The sequence below is a fragment of the Phacochoerus africanus genome, chromosome 14, assembly GCF_016906955.1.
Source record: "Phacochoerus africanus isolate WHEZ1 chromosome 14, ROS_Pafr_v1, whole genome shotgun sequence".
NCBI classification, from domain to species: domain Eukaryota; kingdom Metazoa; phylum Chordata; class Mammalia; order Artiodactyla; family Suidae; genus Phacochoerus; species Phacochoerus africanus.
Window position 1 is genome coordinate 24,472,381 of NC_062557.1, and position 21,111 is coordinate 24,493,491.

At 54.3% G+C, this 21,111-nt stretch overlaps 1 protein-coding gene across 4 annotated transcripts; it reads left to right on the forward strand.

Annotated features, from left to right (window-relative positions):
• Positions 1-8,562: 8,562 nt before the first annotated feature.
• Positions 8,563-20,317, forward strand: NFE2L1 (NFE2 like bZIP transcription factor 1). 4 transcript variants are annotated; one of them, XM_047756937.1, is made up of 6 exons: positions 8,563-8,689; positions 10,173-11,193; positions 15,857-16,072; positions 16,489-16,578; positions 16,804-16,962; positions 17,709-20,317. In XM_047756937.1, the coding sequence occupies exons 2-6, from the start codon at positions 10,684-10,686 to the stop codon at positions 19,065-19,067; spliced, it is 2,334 nt and encodes a 777-aa protein (XP_047612893.1). In that variant the 5' UTR covers positions 8,563-8,689; positions 10,173-10,683; the 3' UTR covers positions 19,068-20,317. The 4 variants fall into 4 exon arrangements, with proteins under 4 accessions (XP_047612893.1, XP_047612892.1, XP_047612894.1 ...); XM_047756936.1 differs by lacking the exon at positions 8,563-8,689 and adding an exon at positions 8,995-9,098; XM_047756938.1 differs by lacking the exon at positions 8,563-8,689 and adding an exon at positions 8,995-9,098 and having other exon boundaries at positions 15,890-16,072.
• Positions 20,318-21,111: the final 794 nt, after the last annotated feature.

Consider the following 21,111-nt stretch of genomic DNA (forward strand, 5'->3'; position numbering starts at 1 on the left):
GTGTCCTACAAAAACAGAGATAGTGTGCCTGGGGAAATCCCTGGTGTCCCCAAACAGGGTCTGGCACATGCCAGGGCCAATGAAACCACATTTACTGCACTGTACAAATATTTATTGAGTGCTTACTGTGTACCAGGTACTTTTTTTTTAGTCCCTGGGATGCAACAGCAGCTAAAGTAAACAGGATCTTTGTTCTCATGGACCTTCTTCAGACGTTTGTGCATGCAGGGCATTTCTGCGCCATACAGATAGTACACAGACAAGTGAATAAGACAGATGATGTTTTTGAACTGTTGATAAGTACCATGAAGAATAATGCAGCAGGAATGGGTAGCAGGAATGTGCAGGGTTGGGGAGAGGCAGGGGGAAAATGCCATTTTCAGTAGGGTCATTTGAGAAAGACTTCAAGGTGTCATTTGAACAAAGAGCTGAAGGAGGCGAGGGATCAGGCCTCACAGACAACTGAGGAGCCATCTATTAAACCCCTTTTTTATGATGATTTAGAAGGCACATCTGAATCTTCCCTGCAGGCTATGAGTTTTAATAATGAACATTAATCAGCGCTCTTTGGTATGATGGAGTGAAAAGACAGTATTTTGTTTGGATTCCAGATCATCAGAAGTTATGTCAGGAGTTCCCGTCGTGGCGCAGTGGTTGACAAATCCGACTAGGAGCCATGAGGTTGTGGGTTTGGTCCCTGGCCTTGCTCAGTGGGTTGAGGATCTGGCGTTGCCTTGAGCTGTGGTGTAGGTCGCAGACGTGGCTTGGATCCCGTGTTGCTGTGGCTCTGGCGTAGGCTACAGCTCCGATTGGACCCCTAGCCTGGGAACCTCCATATGCCGCAGGAGCGGCCCAAGAAATAGCAAAAAGACCAAAAAAAAAAAAAAAAAGGAAGAAGTTATGTCAATGGTCATGCTCAATATGACACTGATTTGATTATTTCAATGCTTTAATATTTCTGTGAGCTCGTCCCCTATTAGCTCTCATTTACAAAGATAGCACCAAAAAGCCTCCAGGGGCATTTCACAGCCTCTGTGTGGCATATGGTACCCACAGTGGGAGAGGGTCAGCTTGCAACAGGAGGAGGAAGCCCTAGGAAGGACAGGGGACTTAGAGAGTTGGTGTGGTTCCACCAGGGGAGGTGGAGGACAAGTTGGTTGCAGGAGAGCGGCTGAGAAGGCCCTGGGGGGGGGGGGGACAGAGGGGCTGGGGATGAGAGAGAAGGCCAGGGAAGGAAGCTTGGGAACCACAAAATCCTTACCACTGCCACCACCGCCACCTGGGTGCTATTGTTATAATCACCAGGATCTCGTTCCGTCTTTTGTGCAGTGGTGAATAAGGAAATCCAGAGCGCTCAGGTTGAGCTTTTCGAGGAGGAGATTTTCCCCAATCATGGGTCCTGGCCAGACTCCCTTAAGAGACCTCAGGACTCCTGTCCCTCCTCAGGGCCCCACAGCCTGGGGTGCCCCTTTGATGAGGTTCTGTGATCCCCCCCAGAGCATCACCTGACAAGGACTCTACAAGGTAAGTCTGGCAGCAGAAGAGAAGCCACTAGAGAGCTTCCCAGGAGGAGGAAGCCAGAGCCGGGTTCAAAAAGAAAGCTGCATTGCTGTTTCCTTGCTGTCTGCTTCCTTGAGGGGTGGGGGGAGCACACTGGAGACTGTAGAGAAGCTGGCCTCAGAACTGGTACACACACGGGAGTTCCCGTCGTGGCTCAGGGGTAACGAACCTGACTAGGATCCATGACAACATGGGTTCAATCCCTGGCCTCGCTTAGTGGGTTAAGGATCCTGTGATGCCACAAGCTGTGGTGTAGGTTGCAGGTGCGGTCTGGATCCCGAGTTGCTATGGCTGTGGCATAGGCTGGCAGCTAAGGCTCCGATTCCACCCCTGGCCTGGGAACTTGCATATGCCTTGGATGTGGCCCTAAAAAGACACACATACACAAAATTGGTGTACGCACACACACACACACAGGTCCCTGGCCTTGGTGATTCAAACAGGTTCCCCTCTGGGCCTTGGTGTGTCTGGGAGGTGAGACCGTTCCATTTCCTCTGACTCACCCTCCTGCTGCCACATTTTTGTGCTGTCTGTCCTAGGATTTCAGCATCTGTTCTTGTGTGACAAGAAGAAACGGCTCCCTTGGGGAACAGCCTATGGCTCTCCTTCCTGCTATAATGTCAAGAGGGGGAGGTGTGTGTGCATGTGTGGTGTGGTGGTGTCTGCTCGCAGCCTCCTCCAGAGGGAAGATGAAAACATCCAAGCTCTGCCTGCAGGGCGAGTTTCCAGTTGACCATCCTAAGGACAGCTCTTACTTCTTCAACATGTGTGGCTCCCTCTGGGATAACAAGGTTGTAGGATGGGTGGAGAGAGAGATGGGCAAGAAAGAGACCTCACAGCTCTACCCATGCATGAGTGGCTTTATACACGGGATCCGATTTTTATTTTATTATTATTATTATGTTAGGGATGCACCTGTGGCATATGGAAGTCTCCAGACTAGGGGTCAAAAGGCTGAAGCAGCTGCAGCTGCCTACCTACACCACAGCTCACAGCAACGCCGGATCCTTAACCTGCTGAGCGAGGCCAGGGATTGAACCTGTGTCTTCATCGATGCTAGTCAGATTCGTTAACCATTGAGCCATGATGGGAACTCTGAGCCATGATGGGAACTCCCAGGATCCAATTTTTAAACTTTGTGACCCTGTATATTGTTATCTCCATTTTAGCTCAGGAGGGCCTGGCTAGTAAGTGGCTGAGCTAGATTTCTGAATGCAGCTCTGAGTCCAAAACACCTACTTTCCCCACCTCACAATAGCCCCTTGCTGATTGCAACATGCCACACTGAGAGCTATGCAAAGACAACTACCCAACACTGCTTGGGATGATGTGGTGAGACATATGGGATGGCTGAACTCAGCTTCATAAAATGTTATACCAAGGCATGAATGACCACTGAGATGTTTTCACTGGATAGGCCTAGGACGAGAACACATTAGGATTGAGAAAGGGGGAGTTCCTGTCATGGCGCAGAGGAAACGAATCCGACTAGGAACCATGAGGTTTCGGGTTCAATCCCTGGCCTTGCTCAGTGGGTTAAGGATCCGGCGTTGCCATGAGGGGTGGTGTAGGTCACAGATGCAGCTCGGATCTGGCGTTGCTATGGCTGTGGGGTAGGCCGGCAGCTCTAGCTCCTATTCGACCCCTAGCCTGGGAACCCCCATGTGCCACAAGTGTGGCCCTAAAAAAGCAAACAAACAAACAAATAAAAAGGATGAGAAAGGGTACATCCTAAAATCCAGTGGTGATTCTAGTCTGTGCTCGTGCTTTGCCACGGCTCTTCTGTTTTACCCAACTTGGCTTCTTGCTCCAAGCTAGTGATTCTCTACTCTGGCTGCACATAAGAATCATCTAAAGAGCTTTTACAAAATCCCAATGCCCAGGGCTGCTCTGGGAGACCCTGATTTAACTGGTTGGGCGTGGGACCTGGGCACTGATATTTTTTTACAACCCCCCAGGTGATTCTAATGTGCAGCCGGGATTGAGAAGTATCTTCTTTTTTTTTTTTTTGTCTTTTTGTCTTTTTGCCTTTTCTAGGGCTGCTTCCACAGCATATGGAAGTTCCCAGGCTAGGGATCTAATTGGAGCTATAGCTGATGGCCTACGCCATAGCCACAGCAACGCAGGATCTGAGCCGTGTCTTCGACCGACACCACAGGTCATGTCAACGCCAGATCCCTAACCCACCCAGCAAGGCCAGGGATCGAACCCACAACCTCGTGGTTCCTAGTCGGATTCGTTAACCACTGAGCCACAACGGGAACTCCAAGAAGCAATCTTCTAAGATAGCTGGGGGAGGGGTACATGGGGGAAAGCCTGGCTTGTAGAACCTGTTTTGATGGTTTGATGGTAACAAGCTTGCTAAGGATGTTTACCATGTAAGAAAGAGGGCCAGATGTCTGGATTAGCTGGACAACTAATTGATTTCCTTGCCAGACAAGGTAAGGTTTAGCATTGACAGGATAAGCCTAGAATCTCTGGGAAGGGCTGTAAGGAAATCTCTGGCAGTCATTTTATCCATTCCCCTGGATTCATTGGAAATTGGAGAGTGAGAAATATTTATATAGATTAACAACATTGACAAACATTTTTAAAGAAAGGAAAACTAATGGGCAACCAGAGTAGCAGAAAGGTTGGATTTCCCCTCAGGGGAAAAAGCAATTCCTGCTATTCCAGAGGAACTCCGAGTCACAGCAATCTGCCTTGCCACATGTCCCTTCTCTGAGGGTTTCCTGGCAGGCGCCATCGTGGCCAGGCGACTGGAGGATGGACGTGCCTGCTGGTGGCAGCAACAGCGTTTCCTATGGAGGAAGGAGGGTCAACACAGCTATCACCGGCTATCACTAACTGGCTCTTTCTTTTTGGCCGCACCCGAAGCATGTGGGAGTTCCCAGGCCAGGGACCAAACCCACACCCTAGTTGCGACAACCCTGGACCCTTAACCCACTGTGCCACCACAGGAACTCCAGCTGGCTCTATTTAATGACCTCAGATCTCCATGCCTTTAACTAACCCTCTTCCTGGCTTCCCACTGCCTTCTCTTTTCTCCAGAGCAGCCTGGAGTCGCCACAGCAAGGCCTGCTGCGACTAAGGGCTCTCCGCCTCTGCCTCAGGGAGCAGGTGCAGGCACTCACTTTTTCCAGTGGTCCTCTCGGTCTGATTTAATGGATATACCAGGACTGATGACACATCAGCACGGGATCTTGCTGCTGCTTCTTGGGTAATTGTCCTATTAACAGCTGTCCCAGGCGAAGGGGGGGGGGTGCGGAGGAGTGGGGAGGGAGGGAGGAGGGTGACTTCCTGGGTAAAGGACACACCCTGGATTTTACAAGGCGGTGTGCACCTGCTCAGACTTGATCTGGGCTCTAGACAGAGGGGAAGACTGTCTTTTGATCTCCACTCCCTACACTGAAGACTGTTAAATATTCTGGGTGCCGACACCCTGCCGGGCCTCATGGCTGCTGCTGAGATTGTCTCTGTATCTTTATTCTTCTCAGCCCTTGCAGTGGGTCAGCAGGTTTTTTGTTTGTTCGGGTTTTTGTTTTTTTGTTTTTTTGCTTTTTAGGTATGCACCCGCAGCATATGGAAGTTCCCAGGCTAGGGGTTGAATTGGAGCTGCCGATGCTGGCCTATACCGCAGGTCCAACGACATGAATACTTAAGCCACTGAGCGAGGCCAGGGATCAAACCTGCGAACCCATGGATATTAGTCGGTTTTGTTACTACTGAGCCATGATGGGAACTCCAGGGCCAGCAAATCTTTGTCTTTCCCTTTTGCCTTCCCAGCTTTATATAACTGCTAAGGAAACTTTTTCTTCCACCCCCAGTCATTCTTTAACCCAGTAACACAGTTCCTGAGCCACCTTTTTCCCACTTTACAGTCAAACAATCATTATACACATTCAAACATAGTACTTGCAGTGGGGAGGCAAACGAAAACAAACAGGCAAGGATGGGCAAAAACCAAAGATGTTTCCTCACTCCTCCTCTAAGGATTAACATGGAACCCCTCTTGTTCTCAGTGCCTGCCACTCTCTCCCCACCCAGGATCCCAGAAAGGAAAGGAAAGGAGAGGATGAATAAGAGGTCCAGTGCAGCAAACATGTGAGCCATTGAAAAGTTACCAAAAGAAGTTAGGCTTTCAAAGTGATGTGAGAGCATCACCTGTTATCTCTCCAGGGTAGCTCTACCCACAACTGCCATTTCAGTGAATATCTACTTTGATTTTATGTTAGTCTTTTTTTGTGTGTGTGTCTCTTTTTCCATTTTCTTGGGCCGCTCCCGCAGCATATGGAGGTTCCCAGGCCAGGGGTTGAATCGGAGCTGTAGCTGCCAGCCTACGCCAGAGCCATAGCAATGCGGGATCCGAGCGGCATTGGTGACCTACAGCACAGCTCACGGCAACGCCAGATCCTTAACCCACTGAGTGAGGCCAGGGATCGAACCCGCAACCTCATGGTTCCTAGTCAGATTCGTTAACCACTGAGCCATGACAGGAACTCCTTATGTTAGTCTCATATCCACAACATAACTTCCTTTCTTTCTTTCTTTTCTTTTCTTTTTTTTTTGTCTTTTTAGGGCTGCACCCTGGCATATGGAAGGTCCCAGGCTAGGTGTCCAATCGGAGCTGTAGCTGCTGGCCTACACCATAGCCACAGCAATGCCAGATTCGAGCCTTGCCTTCAACTTTCACCACAGCTCAGAGCAACGTGGGATTCTTAACCCACTGAATGAGGCCAGGGATGGAACTCATATTCTCATGGATTCTAATCGGGTTCGTTACCGCTGAGCCACAATGGGAACTCCAACATGCCTTTTTTCTTATCCCAGGTACCTGATACCCGGCTATGCAGCTCAAAAGAAACTTGCAAAATACAAGGGGGCTGTCTAAAACACTCAAATTTTGTTGGCACTAGGGTTCCCTGACTCCCTATAAAGGATTGCCCAGTTGTTGTTTCACAATTAAACCTTTCGTGTTAAGGTTTAAAATTGTTCTCTATTTGCTGTGTCAAAACAGCCACTCTTAGTATAAAATTTCCCCTTCCATCATCTCAAAAAGAGTTTTGTAAACTTAGTCTACCCTTAATATATTTTAGTGTATGGTTTTAAACTATTTCCTTATTTTTATTTTTATTCATGTATTTATTTTTGCTTTTTAGGGCTGCACCGGTGGCATATGGAGGTTCCCAGGCTAGCAGTCCAATCAGAGCTACAGCTACCAGCCTATGCCACAGCCACAGCAACATCAGGTCTGAGTCGCGTCTGTGACCTACACCACAGCTCACGGAAACACTGGATCCTTAACCCACTGAGCGAGGCCAGGGATCAAACCTGCAACCTTATGGTTCCTAGTTGGATTCATTTCTGCTGTGCCATGACCAGAACTCCTGTTTCCTTATTTTTTGAGTTACTGATCATACCTTAATTTCTCTTGCTTTCTTATACAAGAGCAGTATTTACCTTCGTGGTCTTACTAAAGGGCTGAAGGGTCACCCCTTTCCTTGACAACATGCCACATCTTCAGCCACACCCTCCAAGTTGATGGGTGCCTTTAACCACAGGCCTGCCTGTTTTTGTTCCCCTTCGATTATTAAGCAAGCATTTATTGAGTGTCTAAGTAGCAGGCACTTTTCTAGATTTTGAAGACTCCACAGTCAGTGCACAAGATTCTAGTCCTTGTGGCGTTTGTATTCTAGCAATTTCTGGGAGAGAAATAGTAAGACGAAGAAATAAAATGTGCTCTCTGAATCTGACTTTGAAACTGGTAGCCAGCGTTTAAGTTTTTTAAAGATTCAATGAATGGATGCTACTGTGTGCTTTATAATCTGGGAACCACCTCGAATTAAGCCGCCGAACTCTCCAAACACGTGATGGACTCAATGTTCTCACCGAATGACTTACCAGTTAGCCTTGTCCTTGATTGTACAAGGACCAGTGACTCGCCCAGTAGATTAGTGGGATCTTCCAAGGAGTCAAGAATTTGAGTCAATGCCTCTTTGTCCCACAGCTAGGAACAACTCACTACATACTCCAACTCGGCCACTGGTTAAAAGTGGTCTCTGCACCATCCGAGGTTATCGGGCGGGTAAGTGAATCAGAACCTCGGGCATGGTGCCTCCAAATGTGCAAGTTTAACAACTTCCGCAAGTGTTGCTGGGGGTAAACTAATGTTTGAAAATCACGAATACGTGGGCTAGGCGAGATTAGAAAACACTAGAAACTGAGGAAAGTTATGGAAAAGCAGGAGTAACCTAAGTGGGAGGTTGAGCAGAGACCATACAGGGGCGGAGCTTTTCGGGGTGTTGTAATCATGACAAAAAATCACTAATTATGCCACACACCATCGTGGCAACGTCGCCGAGCTGCCGCCACAGTTTGACCCTTGTCTGACATGTGGTACAAAGATCCCGGACTGGCAAGGAACCCCGTGCCAAGCCTCCACGGAGCGGAAGCTGAGACAGTGGTTTCCGCTGCCAGCACCTAAGATGGTGGCACGAGCGTCGTCAAACCCGCCAAATACACACGCTATGCCCCCACCTCGGCCTCTCAGGTCTCACTGGACTTTTGCAAGTCATCGTGGGAACCCTCAAGGGGGGGATTCCGCGCTCCGACGACGATACCACCTCCCACACCCGACCAGAAGCCTTTATCCTCCAGCCCAAAGAACGCACTAGAAGAGGTCGGCCTCCTCGCTTTGCTCCGAGCCCAGCCTGTAATTCCCGCGGCTGGCGCACGGCGGAGGGAGTCTAGAACGCCGAGCGATAGGACCTTAGCCCCACTTATTGGTGGGCCTGCGCCGCGGGGCGGGCCTACATGCCCATTGGACTGCGGACCTTGTCAGTCTTGGAAAATCGGTAAAGGGAGGAGGAGGTACACTTAGCCATTGGGCTTCCCCTGCTGTCAATCAAAGCGACATCCGGTGACGGCCACTGTCTCGGCCCGTTGATTGGAAGAAACGTGTTCCTGGGGAGGGCGCGGGGGGCGGGCTTCCGAGTGAGGTGGGAGGAGGGGGCGGGGAGGGAAACGGAGGCTGGCGAGCTCTAGGCCGGCCGGTGGTGGCGGCGGCAAGGCCTGGACTCGGGCTGAGGGCCTGCTGGGACAGCAGCGGCGGACGCCGGGCTCAGCAGCGGTATCAAGCACATTTCTTTCCCTCACGGGAGGGGCGCAGTGCCGCGGGGCCAAGGCTTATGGGGTGAAGGGCGGCGGGGTGGAGCTGAGGGGCAGGAGGCGGGAGCGGGCGGCCGTGAGCGGGGTTCGCTCGGGGCTGGGCCTTGGACCTGGCAGGGAGGGGCCCAGAGGCTGTGGAGAAAGCCGGCTTCGGGGTGGGTTGGACTGGGGAGGGCTGAGGGCCTGAGAAGGCGTGGTATTAGGCCCGGGCTTGGGAGCGGGGTGGGGCCATTAGGGGCGGAGGGCGGGGTGGGGTTTGGCCATCCGGGTGGGTCAAGGCCAGGAAAGTAGCACTTGTTCGCTGCTGCCCCAGAAGGCTAGAAGCCGAGGCGCCAGGAGCGGCATGGCGACTTGGTCCCAGCCGGACTCGGGTATCCGGGGCAGGGTGGGACCGGGCTCAGACCTGGCCTTCCTCGATCTTTAAGGGACCTCGTCCATTTGCCCGAACTTAATTGGCTCTTGGGAGGTTTTAGTAATAAATCGCGTGAGAACTGGAGGGTAGTGTAAGCAGGAATTCTAGGTCGTAATTATGTTTACTCTAACCAGATAAGGGTGTGTGTGTGTGTGTCTGTGTGTATGTATAGATCCCTTTTTCTCTTTAGGATTGGGTCACAACAGTGAAGAAGAGAGAGTTATGTGTTGGTTTGTGAGGTTAATGGAAGCTCCGAAGTAGAGACTAGAAACTGAAAGGCAGCTTTGCTCTCTCTCCACTTGGCTATCTGGGTTGAGGACTTGGCCATACCCTTCTGCTTTGGCTCAGAAGGTCACATGAATGAAAATAAAACCTGCCTATTCAAATTCTGGGCCAAATAATCCTGCCTCAGCCCCCACCCCCCTCCCTTCAGTACCCCCCACCTTTTTTTTTCCTTTAATGTAAGAATGATAGGAAAGGGAAGTCAGGTTTCAAAATCGGGAAAACAGAAAAAGCATTCTTTTCTGTAATGTGTTGTCCTCTCATCCTTGTACACTCTCAGCCAGTAATAATAATCTCTCCCTCCCCTTTAGAACTTGAAGGGAGAGGACTTGTAGGAGGTTTTCTCCTGAGAGATGGCAAGCAAACTTTCTTTTAAGATAGGAAATGGACTTCTCAACCTAAAAATAGAATCTGGGTAGTGTATACTTGGGGTGGGGGAGGGTTGATAAATTGGACAACATGTAAAATAGTTAGGATGCCCTGGGCATTATCTGCTTATCTGAAATGAACTTTAGAGTCCTGCACAGTTAATAGCCAGATACTGAGATCCCTGGTGAGCGGAATCTTCCTTTCGTAGTTATTTTTGTTTATAACAAATTTTTGGGTTTTTTTTGTTTTTACGAGCGTATAACCGAGTTATTGTTGAGTAAAAAATAAGAGTGGTCTTTTAATATGTTTTCTGCTTTCTGCCTTGATTGGGGATGAAAAATGATGGACTCTTATCCTGTTGCTTTTGTGGTTCCCATTTCAGGTTTCTCTGGAAACCCCCCTGGTAAGTGTGGAGGAGGCGGGACACTCTGACCCAAGACTAAAGGCCTGTAGCTCCAGCCAAAGAAAATAAACCTTAGGAGGGAGAAGGAAAAAAAAAAAAAAAAAATCCATCAGCTGTTCCTGAGAACAGCCTGCAGTGGAATCTACAAAGGACAACTAATGTGAGTGAGGAAGTGACTGTATGTGGACTGTGGAGACAGGAAGTCACGTGGGCCCGGAGGGCCTGGACTGGGTTAGGAACAGTTGTACTTTCAGCGGTGTGGTGTCACGAAGGGAAAAGTGAATGTGGTCTGGAGAGTGGCCTTGGCTCCAAGGGCTGTGCTTTCCTCTGAGGCCATCAGGGAGCTCGGCCCCTGTGTTCCCCAGGGGTGGGGTCCGGGGTTTGGCCCTGAGGGGGGTAACTTGCTGGCTGGAGCAGCAGAGCAGTGGCCTTGATTTGTCTTTTGGAAGATTTAAAAACCAGAAAGCATAAACATTCTGGTCCTTCAGCAATGCTTTCTCTGAAGAAATACTTAACGGAAGGACTCCTCCAGTTCACCATTCTGCTCAGTTTGATTGGGGTGCGGGTGGACGTGGATACTTACCTGACCTCACAGCTCCCCCCGCTCCGGGAGATCATCCTGGGGCCCAGTTCTGCCTATACTCAGACCCAGTTCCACAACCTGAGGAATACCTTGGATGGCTATGGTATCCACCCCAAGAGCATAGACCTGGACAATTACTTCACTGCCCGGCGGCTCCTCAGTCAGGTGAGGGCCCTGGACAGGTTCCAGGTGCCCACCACTGAGGTTAACGCCTGGCTGGTCCACCGGGATCCGGAGGGGTCAGTCTCTGGCAGCCAGCCCAGCTCAGGCCTCGCCCTCGAGAGTTCCAGTGGTCTCCAAGATGTGACAGGCCCAGACAACGGGGTGCGAGAGAGCGAAACGGAGCAGGGATTCAGTGAAGATTTGGAGGATTTGGGAGCTGTAGCCCCTCCAGTCAGTGGAGACTTAACCAAAGAGGTTAGTGGCTACATGGAGGGGCGGGCAGGGAGGGTCTGGGGTTGGAGGGCGCGGTGGGCTGGTCCTGAAGGAGTGGGGTGGTGGTATTCGTAAACCCTTGTAAAGAACCAGAGAGGGTGTTCTTGGATACGAATGGGCTGAACTGTCTGCCTGGGATTGGAGGCTGGGAGTATTTTCCTTAGGTTGAGTGGTTGACCCACCTCTAAATGGACCGTCAGGGCAGTGGGCGGTTCCTAGAACATGCCTGTGTGTTTACTGCTTGGATTTCAACATGACTCCTGGAGGCCCCGGAGTGGGGGAGGGAGTCATGTTGTGATGCGCTTCCATGCGGTGTGTATCTGTTGCTAAGACACAAATATTGTGTGGACTGTTGCCTTGTACCTCCCCCCACATCAAAACACACATAGGTATCCTGAAATTCTCCTCCTTTGTGGTCAGGCCTGTTGTTGTCATAAGGTCCTGCCTGATAAGTCGGCTCTCCTGAGCCTGAGCCAAGGGGTAGATTTAGACAGTTATTCTTGGCTAGCAGAGAGCCAAGGCTCCCTTTCTTTGCTAAAGGCTCACTGCAGGGAGTAAGGCCGGGAGCTAGGAGAGAAACTGCGTTCTGCTGCTGAGGTCAGCTTGCTTCCAGTCGTCAGAGATCTTAACTCCTGACTTGTGGCTGGCATACTGTTCTGGGCAGAAGGTGATGCAGTTGCTTTTAACAGTGGTAAATGGCCTCTGCTGCCCCGGTCCCACAAATGTGATAAGACTGCTCCTGCGTTCGGTCCTGGCTTGCCAAACTCAGTCTTAAGGAGCTTAAAGAAAAGGTCTACTTTGCTTGCCTGGCCATCAGGGAAAGAAGAGGGCTGGATTGTACTGGGCTGGGTTTTCCTGAGCTGAGTCTTGAGGCAGGGGGTGTGGTGGGGGGTGTTTGAGAAGAGGGGGTGTGGAGATAGAAAAAAAGTTTTACAGATGCTGTAGAATTTGGCTCTTTCTGCCTCCCAGTTGGACCCGATTTTGCCTCCTGGACTGTATTCGAGCCTGTTCCTGAGCTCAATTCTTTGAATGTTAGTGACCGTCAAAGCATGTGGCTTCTTTGGGGCCAGTAGTCCTCAACTGGGGATGATTTTGCCCCTCAGGGGATGTGCAGCCATGTCTAGAGACAGCTTTGGTTGTCCCAGCCTGAGAAGGTGCTCGTGGCATCTAGTGGGGAGCGGCACGGGATGCTGCTAAACATCCTAAAAAGCATAGGACAGCCCCTACATGACAGGTTGATCTCGCCCCAGATGTAGTCGTGCCAGGGTTGCTCTGTGCTTAGCTGGCTCATACTGGTTTTACTTTGAGAGGGACTAGAATTCCGGGAGCATGGGAGCTGTGAGCACTCCTTGCCTTCCCCTGCCTCTTTTCTGAGGTTCTTACAGGGGCACCTCACCTCCGCTTCCTCTGTTCTTTCCCTTCAAGTGGGGTCCAGTCTTGGCACAGTGGCCTCCTCTTCCATCATCCCGCCCCAGGGTAGCTCTGCAAGGGGTGGGTGTGATTGGCCTTGGGATCCTCGCCAGAGCGGCTTCATTCCCCTTCCTGGAGGGAGTGTTCCTGCTTTCCTGGGATGGGGTGTTTTGAATATAATTGGGTGAGTTGAGGTGGGACGGGATGGGACTCTGACCCTGCTTCCCTCCATTTCTTGGCCTTCCTGAAGGTTAGGCTTTCCCCAGCCCCAGGCCTTCACTACTCCCTTTAGGGGCCGGGGGTGGGTCAGCTCTAGGGGCCCAGGCTGGGTATGGGGGAGGGGAGGATTATTGTGTGTCTGGAACAGCATTTCCTCAGCAGCCCAGGGATAAAAATACCCAGGTCCAGAGCATGTGACAGGCACTGCTGGAGCTGGTATTATCCCTGGGGTGGCAGCGCTCCCCTGCCGCTGGGCCTATTCGATGGACAGCTATAGCCCAGGCCCTTGTCAGGGATAGGATTCCCCTCCAGGTTGGCACTCTGCCCAGAGCAGGGGGTGGCCTGTGTACAGCCCTTTGGAGCAGTCTGCGACCAAGGAGAACATACTGTCCCTGACCTGACCTTAGGCTCAAGGGGAGCAGCGGTGAGGATGGGAGCCGGAGTGGTGACCGTGATTCTCTCTGGGGCTTCTTTCCTGACTTAGGGGTGTGAGCTGGGGCTCAGGCAGAGAATGCTCTTGAACAAAGCCTGGGATACAGAGCGTGGGGGACACGGATGTCGCGGAGCACCCGTCTCCTTCAGTGTCTCCCTCCTCTTGCCTGGGGTTAGGCCTGGCTCAGCACCGTGACATCTCTGCATGTGTGCGGGCGGCTTCCTCTGGTCTGGCCTCTTGGAGGGTGACAAAGCCCCTGGCTTCCCTGGGTTCCTGCTCAGCCTCGCCTGAGCGACTGGCCTCAGCCCTCCTGAGGAACGGGAAAACTCCGTCCACTTCCCGGGAAGAACTTAGATTCCCGGAGAAGCTGCGCGAGGAGCGCCTGCCCAGTCCTGAGTGGGCTGGGTAAGCAGGATGCGACAGGAGGGAGCGTGGCACCCCTTCCCCCCAGGGCTCTCTCACTGCGCCACCCGGGCTGGCTGACTGGGCTGGGTGGGGCTGCCCGCCCCTGGGTGCGTCTCCTTGAGGAGACGGAGGCGGCCCGGGGATGGGCTGGTTCCTTGCGGCAGCTTCTCCAGCTGCCCTGGTGCAGAGATTGGCTCCGGGCTGCAGCTAGGTAACAGGCGGTGGGAGGGGATTGGCTCCTTCCGCATCTCCAGCGGAGACTTGGGGGAGGAGATTGGCTCTGGTCGCAGCCTAGGTAACGACAGTGGGAGGGGATTGGCTCTTTCCGCAGCCCAGCTGCTGACCTGGGGGAGGGGATTGGCTCTCTGCAGCCTCAGCAGTGACCTGCGGGGTGGGAGGGGGAGGGGATTGGCTCCTTGCTGCAGCCTAGGTAACAAGTTTGGGGGGCGTGGGGAGGGGGAGAGAGGGAGGAGCGGGAGGATAGGCCCAGGAGGGAGCTTGCTTTCCTCTGCAGCTTGAGCACGGAGCATGGGGTGGGAGTCCCATCTCACTGCAGCCTCTGCGGTGAGCTCAGGGTGGGGGCTGCCGGGCGCCTGAGTGGGACCGGGGTTGTGAGGTGGGAGGGGGCTGCTCCAGGATGGAGGAAGGGGGCTGGGCTGGGCCGCCCAGGCAGCAGCACGGGCGGGGCACCCTGCTCGGGCCCCTCGGAGCTAGCAAGGGGCCACCCTTCCAGCCTGGTGTGCTCCCGGCTAGCCAGGAGCTCCTTGCAGCCCCCTGTCCGGCTGCCTGGCCCCCGCTGCCCTGGGGCTCATCTCGCAGACCATGACCCGCCTGGACCGCAGCTCTCACAGTGGTGGGGGCCGTGCCAAAGGGAGCCGGCCCCTTAACTCTTTGGTGGCTGGTCACCGGGTGGCCCAGCCCCCCTCTGCTCCTGGGTCCAGGGCTTCTGTCCAGGTTGGTGTTTGTGGGGAGACTACAGGGAGAGGGACACCTGGGAGGTCTTAGCTTCCGGGAGGGTTTCGGTGGGAAGGGGGTTACCTGGTCAGGGCTAGGGAGGTGGGTCTCAGCTAAGGATATTGTCTTCTGGAAAGTATCCGCCTTTTAACCTCTGAACGGAAGACATCAATTTAGGGTTCCTTCAGCCACAGGGGGCAGCATGTATAGGGAGCCCAAAGGTCTCCTTTATTGGGGTTCTGTGCTGGTGGCAGTGGGGGTGGTGGATGGAGCAGAAACTGATCAGGAGCGCCAGTGTAGAGTGGGAGGGAGGCATTTTGGTGCCCGTGGCGGCAGTTTTGGCCATGCTGTGGTGGGGGCTGTGTCCTTGAGGGGGCTGACTGATGGGAGTCAGTGGGTCCTGGGGTGTGGTGAGGGAATGCGAGCACTGGCATGAGGGGACACCGTGGGGCTGGCCTTGGCAGGGGTGGGGTGCTCAGTGAGGATCATCTGACTGCCTGAGGCTCTCCTGGGATTGAGGCGGCTTGCTAGGATCAGCTGAGAGTGGGCATTCTGGCAGGGATGGATCTTGAGGTGAGCCTGGGCTTTAAGAGTTGTGGGTGTTGAGGCATCCTCTTGCCTCAGCCAGGGAAGGGGGAATGGCTCTAGGAAGGGCTGGAGACGGCCTTTCGTTGTCATTGGTTGCATCAGGTGGTTGCAAATGCAGGGATTTTCCTTTCCAGCCCACCCCACCCCTTTATGCAAATGAAATGGCACCACAGGCTGATGCAAGCCTGGCCACTGCGAAGCAATTCTGCATGACAGTTCCCCCTGGCTTGCTGTGGCTGGCTTCCTACAACCCAAGTTTCAAGGGATTCCCATTCCCAAAATGAAATGTGTCTCCTGCTTCCCCCTTTCTTCTTAAGTAGTGGTGAGATGGTCCTGCCTTTTGGCCTGGCTGTGTCTCTGGTCCAGATCATGAGCCCACAGACCTGTATGGTGGGGATGGGATGTCATGCTCGTGGGTTTTGCTAGCACTTTCTTTTTGGAGGCTTGTGTCTGGAAATGGATGAATGAAGCCTTGCTGGTGCAGAGGGGGCAGAGGTAGAGGCTGGCAGGTGTGTAGCCAGGGAGGGGCCCTACCCTGGAGTAATCGGAGTGGTGCTGGGGGGGGTACCTCTGAGGGGCAGGACTGGGAGGGGCCCCTGGACCGCACAGCTAAAGTCACAGTGCTCTGTCTTTCAGGATATAGATCTGATTGACATCCTTTGGCGACAGGATATTGACCTGGGGGCTGGGCGTGAGATTTTTGACTACAGTCATCGCCAGAAAGAGCAGGATGTGGATAAGGAACTGCAAGATGGAGCAGAGCAGGAGGACACCTGGCCAGGCGAGGGTGCAGAAGCTCTGGCACAAAACCTGCTAGTGGATGGAGAGACTGGGGAGAGCTTCCCTGCACAGGTACTTCTGCCTCTGCCCACTTCCGGAAACGTCTCTTTAGAAAAGGCAGCTTGGGTCGGTCTGTGGGGTGGGCCTGAACGTATGTCTTGGGTTGGGGTCTTGGAGTCTGAGTGAAGGGCTGAGGAAGCGGGAGTGGAAGAGCAGCGTCAGCAGAGGGGCCACGCCTTGGGGAGGAACAGCACATGGGAGGCAGAGCACCTGGCAGCTTTCTGCGTGTGTCAGGACTCTCCCACTCTCTTCTCTCCTGGAGTCTGGGACTCAAGGCCAGCCGCGCCTGGGAATGGAGGGACAGTGTCGGCCTGCAACCAGCCACACGGGGCCTCCTTCAGGCTTCCCTTGGAAAGACTGGGGAAGGGCTTTGGCCCACAGGCAGCCAAGGCCCAGGGCAGTCAGACTTACAGTTGCTGTTGCCACAGGTGCCTGGTGGGGAGGACCAGACAGCCCTGTCCCTGGAAGAGTGCCTTAGGCTGCTGGAGGCCACCTGCCCCTTTGGGGAGAATGCCGAGGTGAGCAGGACTGCAGGGAGAGCCCACTGAGCCATCAGGGCAGCCTGCACACGGCGTGTCTCTCTGAGGCTGCCTGAGGGGCCAGCTCTTGGTGCTGGCCTTGTCCTGGCTGCTGGGGGTGAATTCTGAGGAAGGAAGAAACAGAACCTCAGGTGGTCATTTCTGGGAGGAAAGCAGAAGGTGGTCTTCCTCCTCCCCTGTTAAATCCTCTGTGTTTTGCCCTAGTTTCCCACAGACATTTCCAGCATAACAGAAGCAGTGCCTAGTGAGAGTGAGCCCCCAGGTCTTCAAAACAACCTTTTGTCTCCTCTCCTGACGGGGACAGAGTCTCCATTTGATTTGGAACAGCAGTGGCAAGATCTGATGTCCATCATGGAAATGCAGGTAGGCTGATCAGAACCCGGTACAGACCTATCGGATTGTGTGGGGGGCGTCCCCGTGCTCGCTGCTCTTCTACTTCTGGGAAAAGAAAGTCAGAACACTGAGTGGTGACTGTCCAGGCGTCTCCTTGGGGCAGTAGGGGGTGCAGTAGAATTGGGGTTTGGGTTAAAGCCCTAGGGCTGAACCTCCTAAAGCAGGTCTCCATCCTTTTCTTCAGGCAGATAATGTCTTGTCTGGGTGTTTCCAAGATGTAGCGTTAATAAAAGCGGACATTCCTGCAGTGTCGCACAGCTGTTGTCTGCTCACTTGGCCCCCATGGCCTTTTAGTCAGCCCTTTGTTATTTCAAAGGGAGGACACTGGAGCTCAGAGAAAGGCCCAGTGAAATGCTGCTGGTCACACAGCAAGTGGCACAGCCAGCCTTTCTCACTCCAAGGCTGGGCGTTCTTTGCGCATCGCTGATTGTGCGGTGGAGGGTAGTCATTGTTAGGTATTGGGGCGATCTGGCCAAACGAGACCTGGAGCTGATCAGTCCTGCGTTGGGGTGAAGTCCACAGGGAGGAGCCCATCTCTGCCCGGCCTGCTGGATCAAGCGGGGCCAGGAGTTGACGCTGTGGGCTCGAGTTTCCAGTCTCGCGCCTTTACACTCATGCAGCTGCGCCTGTGCGGGGCGCCTGCTGAGGGAGCCCCCAGCCACACCTGGGGAGGGCGTCGGCGCTGAGCCGGCAGTCACGCTCGTCTCCCCTCCCAGGCCATGGAAGTGAACACGTCAACGAGCGAAATCCTGTACAACGCCCCTCCTGGAGACCCGCTGAGCACCAACTACAGCCTTGCCCCCAACACTCCCATCAACCAGAATGTCAGCCTGCATCAGGCGTCCCTGGGGGGCTGCAGCCAGGACTTCTCCCTCTTCAGCCCCGAGGTGGAGAGCCTGCCTGTGGCCAGCAGCTCCACGCTGCTCCCGCTGGCCCCCAGCAACTCCACCAGCCTCAACTCCACCTTCGGCTCCACCAACCTAGCGGGGCTCTTCTTTCCACCCCAGCTCAACGGCACGGCCAACGACACCACGGGCCCCGAGCTGCCTGACCCCCTGGGGGGTCTCTTAGATGAAGCCATGCTGGACGAGATCAGCCTGATGGACCTGGCCATCGAAGAAGGCTTCAACCCCGTGCAGGCCTCCCAGCTCGAAGAGGAGTTTGACTCCGACTCAGGCCTCTCCTTGGACTCCAGCCACAGCCCCTCCTCCCTGAGCAGCTCGGAAGGCAGTTCCTCCTCGTCCTCGTCCTCGTCCTCGTCGTCCTCGTCCTCCTCCTCGTCCGCTTCTTCCTCCGCCTCTTCCTCCTTTTCCGAGGAAGGCGCCGTGGGCTACAGCTCTGACTCTGAGACCCTGGATCTGGAAGAGGCCGAGGGCGCCGTGGGCTACCAGCCCGAGTATTCCAAGTTCTGCCGCATGAGCTACCAGGACCCGTCCCAGCTCTCGTGCCTGCCCTACCTGGAGCACGTGGGCCACAACCACACGTACAACATGGCGCCCAGCGCCCTGGACGCCGCCGACCTGCCGCCGCCCGGCGCCCTCAAGAAGGGCAGCAAGGAGAAGCAGGCCGACTTCCTGGACAAGCAGATGAGCCGGGACGAGCACCGGGCCCGCGCCATGAAGATCCCCTTCACCAACGACAAGATCATCAACCTGCCGGTGGAGGAGTTCAACGAGCTGCTGTCCAAGTACCAGCTGAGCGAGGCGCAGCTCAGCCTCATCCGCGACATCCGGCGGCGCGGCAAGAACAAGATGGCGGCGCAGAACTGCCGCAAGCGCAAGCTGGACACCATCCTCAACCTGGAGCGGGACGTGGAGGACCTGCAGCGCGACAAGGCCCGCCTGCTGCGGGAGAAGGTGGAGTTCCTCCGCTCGCTGCGGCAGATGAAGCAGAAGGTCCAGAGCCTGTACCAGGAGGTGTTCGGGCGGCTGCGGGATGAGAACGGGCGGCCCTACTCGCCCAGCCAGTACGCGCTCCAGTACGCGGGCGACGGCAGCGTCCTCCTCATTCCCCGCACCCTGGCCGACCAGCAGGCGCGGCGGCAGGAGAGGAAGCCGAAGGACCGGAGGAAGTGAGCCCGGGCAGCCGGGGGGGTTGACGCTCACCGAGACGGAAACTGGAGAAGGGCTGGGCCTGGACCTGGACCTCGAGCGGGGACTTCAATGCCTTCTTATCCAATAGATCTTCTCAGATGGGATGACTGCGGGTCAGTGGACAGGACGAGGCGGGCGCGGGCGCTGTCTGGCTCAGCTTCCCCCGCTGAGGGTGGGGGGTGGAAGTGGCCAGACCGTTTGGGGGGACAGGGTCCTCACCCCGACCCCTTTCCTTCGGGGGAAGGGTGTTGCTGGCATTGCTGGCGGCTGACACGGGGGAAGGAAGGGGACTTGGGAGAAGAAAGTGGTAGGAAGTCTCATTCCTGGAAGGGAGGAAGGAGGGGAGGGAAAAAAGCCCCCAAAAAATCAAAGCAGGAAGAAAGTCAACAGGCAGGTTCCGTTGGCTCTGGCCACGATTCCAGGCAGCGGGTTTTAGGTGGGACTAGGTCATTGGTGTGAGGAAAGCCCACTCCCCCCCGCGGGGAGGGTGGGCCGTGGAGTGGGTCCTGGAGGGGCCTGTGAACTCTGCTCTTGCACTTGGGCATCCCTGAAGGGGGCGCTCTTAGATCTCGGTCCTGTGAGGTTTCGGTCAGAGAGGAGCCACTGGGGACCCCACCCGGGCTTGGAGGGTTAGGATCAAAGGGTAGAGAAACGGGAAAGGGTCGCGAGGCCCTGGGTTGCAGCAGCCCCAACACCAAGCATGTCACTCACTGCCCTGCCATCCGTCTTCCTCTGTGCCCAGTCACCCCTGAGCCGAGGCTCCCACGTCTCCGTCAGAGCCTGCATGCGACTGCTGTTCTCTTCCCGCCGCCCCGTGTCCCCGCCACCCTGTGTCCCCGCCCCTCACTGGCTGCCTGGAGCTCTTCTGCAGCTGGGGTGTTGGTGGTGCCCCCAGTGCTGGGCCTGCAGCCTCCCGGGGCTGCTCTGAGGCGGGGGGTGATGTGGAGAAGCCAGGCAGTATTCAGCACAACCCTGGGGAGAGACCCTTCCCTCAGGCCTCCCCTGCCAACCTCTGGGCTTGTCACTGGAAAGATTAAAAGGAAACCGACAACACCCAGCAGCAACAAAAACTAGTCCTCGTAGAGTTTCTTGCGCTTTGATTTTTTTAGGGCTTGAGCCCTGTTTTCACTCATAGGGTCTAGAATAATTGTGTCGAGTAAAAAGGAGATACCCCAATATTCAAAGCTGCTAAATGTTCTCTTTGCCATAAAGACTCCGTGTAACCGTGTGAACACACTTGGGATTTTTCTCCTCTGTCCCGAGGTCTCCGTCTGCTTTCTTTTTTGGGTTTCTTTCTAGGAGAATGAGATGTGCATGTAAGGGGGGCGGAGGCTACCCCTCCCCCAGGCTCTTGGCCACGGGCAGCTTCTCTGCACCCCCAGTTTAGCAAGGGCTCCTGGAGGACCGCCTGGGGGAGGCAGAAAGGGGAGCACCAGGGTGGCTCCAATGTCTTTATTTTTAACTGTTGCCACTGCTGCCCCCGCCCCTTCCTGGGCCTGGAGCACTGTCGGCCCCAGACTAGCAGAAGTGAGTTGGAAGGGGGAGAAGCATGGATTCTCCTCCCCACTTGCGGGGGGCATTCTAACTGTGCAGTAGGGATAGAAGGCACGAGCCTGGGAAGTGCTTTTATAAATTATTTTCCTTGTAGATTTTATTTTTAATTTATCTCTGTGACCTGCCAGGGAGAGGGGGGAGAGAGAGAGAGAGAAAGAGAGAGAGATGCTGTGAGCACATGACAAAATAAAATAAAATAAAATGGATGATTCATTCTCAAGTGCAATTTTTCCCTATTTTGAATGTAAATTGAGAGTGAAGGAAACAAGCCCCTTGAGGAGAGGACTGGCCATTATGCGGTGAAGGCAGAGCTCTTACGGGAAGGTGGGTAGGGAGCAAGGGAGGTGGACAATGATCAACTTTTAAAGACAAAAGAAGTCTTAAATACTGCATTAAATCTTCCAAAGAAGTGTTATGTTCTTTTTTAGGGTTTGCCTGCTGAATCCTTTCAGAGGAAACATTCAGAATCCTT